Source organism: Meleagris gallopavo, chromosome 14 (genome assembly GCF_000146605.3).
Source record: "Meleagris gallopavo isolate NT-WF06-2002-E0010 breed Aviagen turkey brand Nicholas breeding stock chromosome 14, Turkey_5.1, whole genome shotgun sequence".
Taxonomy (NCBI): Eukaryota; Metazoa; Chordata; class Aves; order Galliformes; family Phasianidae; genus Meleagris; species Meleagris gallopavo.
In genome coordinates this window covers 11586300-11597178 of record NC_015024.2, presented here as the reverse complement: position 1 = coordinate 11597178, position 10879 = coordinate 11586300, and the positions used below count along the sequence as shown (strand labels likewise).

General features: G+C 34.5%; 1 protein-coding gene across 3 annotated transcripts in view; it reads left to right on the top strand.

Moving 5' to 3' along the window:
• The first annotated feature begins 536 nt into the window (after positions 1-536).
• The window catches only part of C14H3orf67 (chromosome 14 C3orf67 homolog), a 58388-nt gene continuing 48045 nt past the window's right edge, over positions 537-10879 (top strand). The window contains exons 1-4 of one of the 3 annotated variants that reach the window (XM_031555596.1): positions 537-1513; positions 3405-3494; positions 3991-4084; positions 6074-6146. In XM_031555596.1, coding sequence (XP_031411456.1) covers positions 1493-1513; positions 3405-3494; positions 3991-4084; positions 6074-6146 — 278 coding nt within the window. In that variant the 5' untranslated portion in view covers positions 537-1492. The remainder of the gene's footprint in view (positions 1514-3404; positions 3495-3990; positions 4085-6073; positions 6147-10879) is intronic. The other 2 variants (XM_031555597.1, XM_031555595.1) reach the window with 2 other exon arrangements.

Below are 10879 nucleotides of genomic sequence, written 5' to 3'. Positions count from 1 at the left end.
TAATGCAACTTGTTTGTTGGATGTGTGGTGACAGTATTGAAGTAACACAGTCAGAATACTTACTGGTTTTTGATAGGCTCGTCACAGCTACTGTTTTCTCAATTTCATTTTCTTCCTAATCAAAAGGTTGAAAATGAACTGATTTTTCTGGCAGCAGCATGAAATAAGTTTCTAATTTCTGATTTTTCTTTCCATTTTTATTTCATTTAACATTAAGGCTTATAATAATTGCCCCTGGTTAAAATAGAATGCTGTTTAATATTAACAGATTCCATCGTATTTCTTAAGTGAACGGTGATATACTTTCTGAAATAGAATGCTGTTCCAATTCCTCAATTGTTTATGAAGTCACTGAATTCCTAATTTATTTGTAGCCGTCTGTCATTTTGTAATATTGTAAACATTTTGTCACTGGTTGTGAGAGCTCAGCATTGTAACCAAACTGTTCTTGAGAAGTGATTCTTATATTCTCTTGGTCAGCATATCATTGTTTTGATCTGTTAAAAAAGGAATTATTTCAGGCTCTGAAGAACTCCAGAAATTGAAACTAATTCTGTAAGTACTCTGTGCTGAACTGTAGTGATTTACATAACCAAGTTACATCAAATGAGCTAGAGGCACTGTCTTGTGAAATGCAGCTTTCTGTCTGTTGATGAGCATTCTGTTTCTACAGGAAAAGTGCCTGTTGCCTCTTTTGAGTGGTTCTACCTGTTCTTTAAGACAAACAAGTGCCTTTTATGTTCAGGGTCCCTTCACTTTCTGCTGACTTCAGGTGAAATTGCAGCATGATCAAAGAGAGAAGTGGGAGGCTTTCTTACCTACCCCTTCACTTTCTACTCCTCTGATTCTCCAACTGCAGGCATCCCTTAACTCCTGTTGACATTAGCAGCTCTCAGAATAGCCAAGCAAGTGCTTCGTTTGAGCCATAGACTAATCATCCTCAAAGGAGACTGCTGAGTTTGAAAGAAGACAATTTTGCCTAAGATATCTCTGCCAAAGATCTCTAGATGGAGTGGTTTCTGTTGCAGCTGTTCTGTATGATTTTGTTTTCCTGTATTAAATGTTGAGCCCCTCTTAATGGAGTTTTGATGTTTTCCAGTGAGCGCTTGATAACAAAGAATAGTTTTTAAAAATGTGTATGAGAGCTTATTTTCACACATTTTTAAAGCATGAGGAATCCTTCATTGTTAAAAATAACAGCTAATGATTAAATTAGTATTTTAACTTGGAATGTAAGGAAAGGTAGAGTTAAGCACCCAATGTATAAAAAAGTATTATCTCTGGCAGCCCTGTAGCCCTCTGATGTAGTTGATCTTCTTTTGAAAAGTATTCAAGAACAGTATTCATATCTTTTACAATAATTTTGGTGTTTCGCGTTAGGATTTTTTCGTGTCAAATCCTGTACAAAGTTTTTATTTTTTTATTTGCAGGGTAATGTGTGTCTTTACTGATAGAAAACCTGAAGTATTTTTTTTGCTCTGAAAGCTGGAAAATGTTCAAAAATCAATATCAGGTAAAACAGAAATAGTTTTATTTTGTACCCTCATTCATTTCATCTTTGAGAGAACTCAATTAAAATGGCTTATTTGCTTATTTACAAGGAGAGAAGTCCAGATACAGAAATGTTTTATGAAGTTTAATTATTCAGTATTTTTACAGAAATGTTATGAAATAGTTGGTGGCTGCTGGTGCTATCAGGTCTGGAACAGATACCAGTGGTGATAGCACCAATTTTTTATCTGCCTCTTTCCATATGGGCCAGGGAGGGTCCATCTCCTCCCACCCAGTCTGTACCCCAAACCAGCATTTCTGAATCTGTCACGCAGTCTGTCTCAGCTTTATTTGGTATTCCTGCCCTGCAGGATTGTACTCCCCAAAAGATGCCTCATACTGCCTCATCAGTTCCTTGCATAATTCTACCACCCACCCATGAGATCCAGCCATCCATCACAGCACTGTCAGTAACTTCTGTCAGCTCCTCACATCAGTGCTTGTTACGTTCAGCATTCTCACACGTCATGTCCAATAGTTTTCATGTCCTTTTCAGTTAGTTTAACTGAAGCAGGGCCTACAAGGGCTGCAACATTACCAAGATGTGTATGTTTACACTTTGGAGAAAACCCCACTTGTTTATAAAGATTTGCTACAAACATATACAAGTTGGCAGGTAACAGTTTTTTCTAACTTTCTGACAGCTTGAGCCGATAATCCTTAAATATGTCTGATAACATTCACATCAATAGTTCATCATATATTTCAAATTATTTTTTTTCATCCATTATGAATATAAAATATGTATCTTAGTGGTGCTGTTTATGGAATGCCTTTTTTAATCTCCTTAGGACTTAGTAAGTTTAGTCACTGGGGTTTAGCTGCCAGACACTGGGGGGGAACAAGGATGGAAATTTATAGACAGTACAGAGTTTATGTTCCCTGAAAGCATAATTTGAGCATTTATTTTGTTGGCAAGACTGCTCACCTCTCTTGCTCGTACTGACTTCTGTACGATTGTTTGGGCAGCTGAGCATAAAGAGCATTGGGAAGTACATGCAGCTAGGAATTAGAAGGAAGAGATGAGAGTTGTAGAGATTGATTGTGTCAAAGGCACTGCTGAAAAAACATTGATCAAACCATAGTCTGAGTCCATCAGAAAACATTTTCTGTGACTTGTAATGTGAAAAACATTGAAGCAGATAATTCCCTAAGAAGAGCTGCTATAGCCTGTTTCCCTAAATGTGTATGGTTAAAATGTTTGCTGTCTAATAGGGCATGTGCTCAATGTAAGGAGTTTTTATCTGGCAGAGGTAACCATAATTTCTTTCCCATATTATTTCTCTAGTTCCAAATAAAGGCTGCAGCAAAGTGCTGCTCTTATCTGTATGCAGTGATACTGTTAGCATCTGTCTCCTATCAGGTCACTTAATTCAGCCCAGAAATTTTTTGTGTGTTTTATGAACTGTTCTATCAAATCAAGCTGGAATTTAGTATCTAATAGGAATGTTATAGAGAGATGTCTTTGACATACTTGTATGTGTAGACAGAACCAGCATGACTCTGTAAATTAGTTTTCTTAGGAAATTGGACAAAACATGAAATATACAAAGGATTTTTTAACATTTAGTAGTATGTTTTAAATCTCTATTTGGTGAGTTGCAGAAATAAAGCATATCTAAGTATAAGTAGCCAATTTCCAGCATCTTCTCAGAATTTTTACAATAGATTTGCTTTTTAGATCCTCTAGTAAATATGTGTATTGTTATTAATGCACTTGTCTGACTGATCAGTAATACTGAGCATAGTAACAGACTGTTGTGGGTTGGGATTGGTCCTTATATTCTTGATCAGTGATGATCCTCTGCTGAATATTTGATTCAATTATGCATTCTTAAACCATTTTATCATAGGGTGGCCCATTTGTTGAAATATTCAGTGCTCAAGGCAAAAACCCAGGAGCAAAATGGAGGATTTTTGGCAATCCATCAGCTATACGGAAAGTAAGTTTTTAATGAAATTTATAAAAGTTGGTATGGAATTTAGGAAAAGGTAGTGAGAGTTTTGACCTGACTGTGGAATGGTTACAATTCTGTCATATAAGCAGTCATTTAATCTGTCATAAGTAGTACTTTATTCCTGTTTGCAGACTAGGTTTGTTGCAGTGTAATCTTCTAGTTCAAATATTTTAAAAGGACTAATTTTAAAAGTCATTTTACTATTCTATAGCTAATGGATTGAGTCAGTCATACTGGATTGTAGATTGTATTAGTCAGCACTGTTTGTTCATAATAAGAACAAGTAAATGACAGATTTTGATGTATTGCATTACTACCATCATCTCTGAACTATCATACTTGCAGTGCCATCTGTCTTATGCTGAATTCTGCTGCTGTATTTAACTAAAAAACTGCAGATTTGCACATTAGTGATATGGTTGATTGTAAGGTGAGGAATTATATTCAAATGCTGATGTTCATTTATTGTTCTTTTTTGTAGGAATACGATAAAGAAACAAAGGGCTTTGTTTTTGTACTTGAAGGAAGCAGTCGAATAAACAGAATGCAGCTACCAAAGGAAACCAGACAAACTCGTAAGTATCAAAGAATGAAATATCTGTGGTGCTGTTCTGATTATCAAAGCAGTTATATTGGAATGTAAAACTTCTTTATTCTCCCTTCATTTGGGCTTAATTCAGTATTAACAAAGTGGTTTTTCATCAGCTTCCTAGGAGATTAGCTACAAATAAGTAGAGGGTAGAGAAATGCCTTATTGAAGTTCTTCACGGAAGGTGCTTGGTCCATTCACAATGTCCTTGTTCACCTGCATTTGTTTCTGTATCTGATCCTGCTACATACTGATGTCCAGCAAACTAGTTGCAATGCAGTTGGAAAAACTGAGATAGGAGTATGGAGGACTGTGTTGAAACACTTTTCCCACTTCAATTTGTCTAATAAAAGCTGTCATCACAACATATGAATTGTCTATTAACTGAAATCACCTTGTTGTGACTTTTCACTCAAAAAGGAATCCCAAAAAGCAGCATGAATAATGCTGTATTTTTATATACTCCATATTCCTTATTCAAGTATGTCTTTGTTATTGAGTCAAAGTTCTTAGCACACCAAATTATAGTCAAGTATGTTGCATTTCAAGAGCTAGATCTTCTGCTTGTTAAAATCAAAACCATTATATTCAGTGGGCAAAAAGCAATCATCTTAACTCATGCCTTAAATTCCACTGCAAAGCGTTGTACTTATAAGGCTTATAGCACTGTTCTATGCTGGTTTAGATTTAACCACTTGATTTTGAAGAAAAATTGAGATGGTGATTTTAATTGATTGGAACAGGAATCTTCTAATACACTTCTCGTGCACACTACGCAATTACCAATTAATACAATTTACCTCAAACTTACATAAAAAAAATAATGAGAAATTGTTTAGTTTGGTCATGCATTAAAGCTTTGAAAAGTAATTTGATTTTCATGAAAGAACTTTAGTATTACTTTCAGTATTATAGATATTAGTCTAATGTGTCCTTCTGGGAAATCCAACTTTGTCTATTGCCAATATTAAAATAAACTATTACTGTCTAAAATGAGGATTGAGAATTACTGTTGTGGATGATCACAGCTAAGAATAGTTTGGTTTTAAATTAACTTCTGCTAGCACTGCAGTACCATAGTCAGATTCCCATCGTGTGCCATTTTTTGTCTCTTTCTTTCTTCAGGTATGTGCCTGAAGTATTTCATTTTTATCAAATACACGGTCTCCAAGTTGTAGTGCAATCTTGCAATACTCTTCTAAAATAAAATACGTTAAGTATATAAATACAGTTTGAAATCTTAAGGTGTCACTTTGGCGTTCTTTAAAAGAAAAAACATTGCTGTTGAATATTCCAAGTCAATGAAACATTGCTGTTGAATATTCCAAGTCAATGAATACCAGTATTTACCCTCACTGACAAAGTAGTTAATTAAAAAAATGCAACATTCAATTCACACAGCTTTATACTTTGTTTTCCTTTAAATGCTAAGATTCACAGAATCCTGAGAGTTTTCTTGCATTGCCACAGTTAAGCTATTTTGCTTTTGTTCTAATAAGCAGAAGCCTCCATTGAACACTGCTGTAATAAAACGGATTTGTAGTCAAGGTTGTGGGTTTTTTTTTCAAGAGTCATTTAAGAAGGTGTGAATTGTCAAAAATGTAAAAGGAAATTTCACATGACGTCAAGATAATCTTGATATGAATGTATTGCTTTATTTTATGAGTGATACAGGATTTTTGACATCCACATGCTCTTGGAATGCAATGTAGAATTGCCATTAGCAAATAGGTTCCTTGTGTTTTATGTGAATTCCTGTGAAACTACAGCTGAGACCTTTAAAACAACACTTTCACTGCAGTTTTAATTGGCTTTCTTCAAGGTGTTTTTTTTTTTTCAAATGTTCATACATTTCATTAACCCAGAAAAATGATCTTGCAGAAGCATCACTACAGAACAGCACTGTAGTTCTTGATGGTGAAATATGATGCATGCACAGAGGACATTTGATTTTTTTTTTTTCCCCTGTTTCTAGTGGGACTGATTCAACCATTCCTGACACTTCAGATTTTGGTGCCATTGGGACAAGACTTCTCCACTGAGTTACTGTAAGATGCATAACATTTCCTTGAACATTTAATGTAAAGTGGATGCCTGATTGCAGCCGTTAATTGTAATGGCAGATTTTCCATTAAAGCACAGCGACTTATCAAGTCAATAAGAAGTAATTAAGCTAATGAGATCATTATTTCTTGATATTTTAACTGCTGACATTCCTATGAAGATGGAAAAAAAATCTTGAAATTAAGAACAGAAATGGTAAAATACTGAAAAAATGGGATGAGAATTTATTGAACAAAATATTGACTAACATAGATCTCCTGAAAATTCACGTAAAAAAATTTAAATACCTATTCCCAGGGTCCTTTGCTTCATGGTAAAATATATGTATATTCTGATAATTGGATCAGCAAAAGAAATATTATGCCATTAGAAGTCCTGCTAGTATAGACAGGTTAAATGATACATAAGCTGAGTAAACACAATACTGAATTTTATTTGTGTTTGTCTTTCTGTACTTTTTCTGTTCTTTGATGAATTTCCTGTTTGTAGTTCTAGTTACACTTCCTGCTCCTCTGATTTTAATTGCTGTATCACTTTGAAAAGTGAGTAGCAAAAGGGATTAAATAAACAAGATATGTCATGCAGAAAACAGAAACTAAGTACACAGATTTGCTTCTCATAGGGCATTTCTGCAGACAGATGGTAGAAGCTTAGTGCCAGGTTTCTGAACATTTCTTTAGATTGCTTGTGGTTTTGTACTGGGTTTGGTTCTGTTAAGGTACTTCTTGCTGCTCACCTACACCTCTTACCAAGAACTTCACTTTTCTACCTCTTCTATAACTGTGAGAATTCCAATTTTCTACCACTCCTTCCATCTTTGTCTGCCCTCTCTCTTTTGAGCTCATATCTTAGTTCTCTCCTCTTTCGTGCATTGCATTTACCATCTATATTAATGAAGTAATCCCTTTTAATATATCTTCATTGTTTGTTTGTTTTTTACAAAAGAATAAATGCTAATTCAGTGCTGCTTCGCTACTTAATTATGTTATGATAAAATTGTGCTTGTTCTGATAATTGAGTAAATCAATGCATTTAAAGTAAATGAAGCTTCCTAAAGGTGTATACACAGAAGATAAAAATTTCTTTGAAAAAATTAATGTGTTGCATTAGAAATCAGCTGTAATTTATTGAAGTGCCAATAAACTCTATGCAAAGTTTTGCAAAATAGACACTGCATTTCATGCTGTCAGACTCCTGATAGTCCTATCACTAATAATAGCTGACTGCCATTCAGTTCTTTTTTTTTCCCCCCTGATATTTTGAAAGAAATCTCTGGCTCATTTGTGGAATATTGCTCATGCTTCTTTAAGTTTCATGGTTCAAGGTGGATTCTTACATATTCCAACTATTTACTACTGAATCTTTGAATAGCTCCATGTGAAAATTTGTAGATGCTTGCTATGTTACATCTACTCTAAGTAGAGAGAACAAAAACCACTCTTTGCCAGGTTTTAAGAACAATGCATGCAATGCTCCATGCAACATTTCTTCACCTCCCATTCTGCATAGATAGAGATAGTTATTAATTTAGGTTGAGCATCATCTAGATGCTCAAACTAAATCCTCTTCTAGATTCTATTTAGTGATTCGTCAGCAAACAACAATTTCTGCAAGGCCATCTATCTCTGCTGGCATCAGTGAAGCTCATCCTTCCAACTTGCACCTATGAACCGGTCATGTGAGATTCCTGTCATAAATATTAAACATACAAACGACTGTTTCAGTTATCCATCTTGCTTGTTGTTTGGAAAAAAATTAAGCAGAAATGTAGATATGTTGTTATGGGGCATTAATAAATGAATATCACCACATGAACAATCTATGTATCAATCTACTTAACAGATATGAAAAATAAATTGTGAATTAAAGATTTGGTGAAGCATAATAAAATCCAAACCATGGTGATGAGCATTTTATGCATGCAGCCTTTTTGAAGCAAATAAAAGCAAAGCTATTAGTAATACTGAGTATAGCCATCTGCTGTAAATACAGTAGCTGGTTGTTAAATCCTCAGCATTACAGATTTTGCTACCTTTCTGAAATAGAAGTAACTCAATGTTTGGAAAATATTTGTGCATAAAAGAAAACGGCATCTGGTTTGAGTTAACATTCTTGGTTTAGTTCCCAATCTATGGACATGTGCAGGTGCTAGCACTTCTGCTTGGCATCTCTTCAAGCACAAATACATTTGTTCTTCTTAAAATACTCTAATGCCAGTCATTTGTTATACTTCATTTTTTACAGGTTTGTTTTATATCTTCTATGTCGTGTGAAATTAGTAAGTTTTCTAAGTTTCACAGCAAATGAGTAGAGCTGCTAATGTGAGAAAATAGACTTCGAAATTGCCCCATAGCTACAGCAACAAAAGAAAACACAGGAAAGTAGAGTTGTCTGAAGCATGAACAATAATATGAGCTCAATTTCTGGTTACATACTGAAATGCTACGTAGGCTTGTACATGTCCTTGTAATTCTCTCCACCTTTTCTCTTCCCCAAGTCCTTTCATGCAGTGTGTGGGAATAATATGTTCTAATTTATTTTAAAAGTAGATTATTAAAAGTCAACATTGATAACACTACTTTTAAACACACAAAAATTTACAATAGGAGTGTTTGTGAACTTCAAAATCTATTAAATTACCAGGCTAGTTTCAGACAAATTCAGTGTTGAGTTATCCTGATGCTGCATAGAGGTCAGTTTAAGAGAGAGAATTGTTTGACAAAAAAGAGAGAAGTTTCTCAATTCTGTATTTGGGCATTCAGTCAGCATAGAAGTATGCAATAACAAATTGTGTTTAAGCTTGTGTGTTCAGCTCTGTTTTTATACACATTTCTAACTCATTCCTGTCAAAATACTCTACAGAGAAAGCCAATATCATAATCTGTAACGGATAGGATTCTTTGTGAATAACAGTTTGGATACAGAACTGTGATGGAAGGAAAGTATTCTTGTATAGATACTAATAAATATTTACTGAGTAGAGGTCAGTCCCCATTATAGTACTGCCTCATTCTGGGTAGCAACTTGGAAGAAGGTAGGAATGAAATTTGCCAGGGGTACCAAAAACAACTATCCAACTGTTAAATAGACATATGTATCTTTTCCCACATTGGCAAGAAAAGTAAACTCAACTGAAGGCTTATCAATACCACTTCAGATCTTTTGGAATATATGGCAAGTTCGTTTTTTTTTTGTTGGTTTTTTTTTTTAGATCATAACAATTGTTTTTCCTTCATCCGATATCATTAGTGGAATTACTCCCACAACTGGTTTCTCCCCGATTCTTGATAGTTGTCTCCTCAATTTCTGTAGTTCCATGAAGATATAAGGTTTGTTTCCCTTATTTTCTCCTCGCAACCATGACCATCAGGAAAAATATAAGAAAATGCTGCAGCCATTCACAGAATCAGATAATGGTTGAATGTGGAAGAAACCTCCAGAGACTGTCTAGTCCAGGTTACAAGTCTCAGCAAGAACAAGGAGTCCACAGAGAATCTGAGCAACCTGTTCCAGCGCTCATTCTTACAATATTTTATTTCTGTTTACATAAACCTTCTGTACTGATGGCATTATTCCACCCCATATGCAGGGCTTACATTCTGTAATTTAAAGTTAAGAGTTTGTGTTTTAAATTTGATCCCTCTTTTTTGTTTGTTTAAAAAAAAAAAAGCCTCCAGAATGCATCAAATTTAAGGCTGGTACTTGTTCCTTGTTCACATGTTTAGGGGGTTTATAACACAAAGAGATGTTCTTGATTTATCAAATAAATGAGAACTCAGTTTTAAATTCCAGAACATACTTGTTAAGTTTTAAGAATTTCTGTCAAAATTAGCTAATTATGTATAGAGGATCCTGCAGATGAAAAGGGCATGAAATGCCCACAAGACTTCGGTATTTGCACCTGCTTACAGTAAGTTTTACTGCAGGGCTTGTGAACAGTTTAGTAGAATATAGATTGTTACACCTTATTTTCCATTTTTCAAACTCTTGTTTTTGAAAATACAGGTTTATTACTTTCAAATCTTCAGTAAGCAGAACTCACTACATTTATATTGCTAATTTATTCACAGACACCATAATAGCTTGAACTGATGTGAGTTACATACTATAATAATTAGTCATCCTCTTAGCTTTAGCAAGAAATGTGATAAATTATTCATGTTCATCTGAGGACCCTGCATGTTTTTAGATACAGATTAAAAAAATGAATCTTGGTTGGTCTTGGAAAGGTTAGTCCAGCCTTTCCAAGTTAGAAGCAGGACACACGCTAATTTTACCACATTCTAACTGTATTGAAGTTATTGGAAGAGGCTGAATGTAAACTTCATTTAACAGATCCAGCTGTTGAGATTTGAAATTCTGATGTTTTACAAGAATGAGGCTTGCTCCTTGAATTTTTTGAGTCAAGCGTGAAATACAGAAGCCTTCTTAGAGTATGTTAAATTCTTTAGCTTACTGCAAATATTAAATCGTTTACTTGCAAGTAAACAACTTATTTTTTAATCATTCTTCCAGTCATCACTTTCACTAATGCAACAGCACAGCATGGGTGGTATTTTAGGAAATATATTCCAAATGAGCAGCGTTCTACTTGTCAGATTTAAAAGGATTTGTGCAATTATCATAAAACTGAAAACAAAATGCGCAGTCCTAGCTTAAAAATCTGTCACTAGTTACACCAGCATTTGTTCTGAAAGAGGATAGTTATTTTTCTACC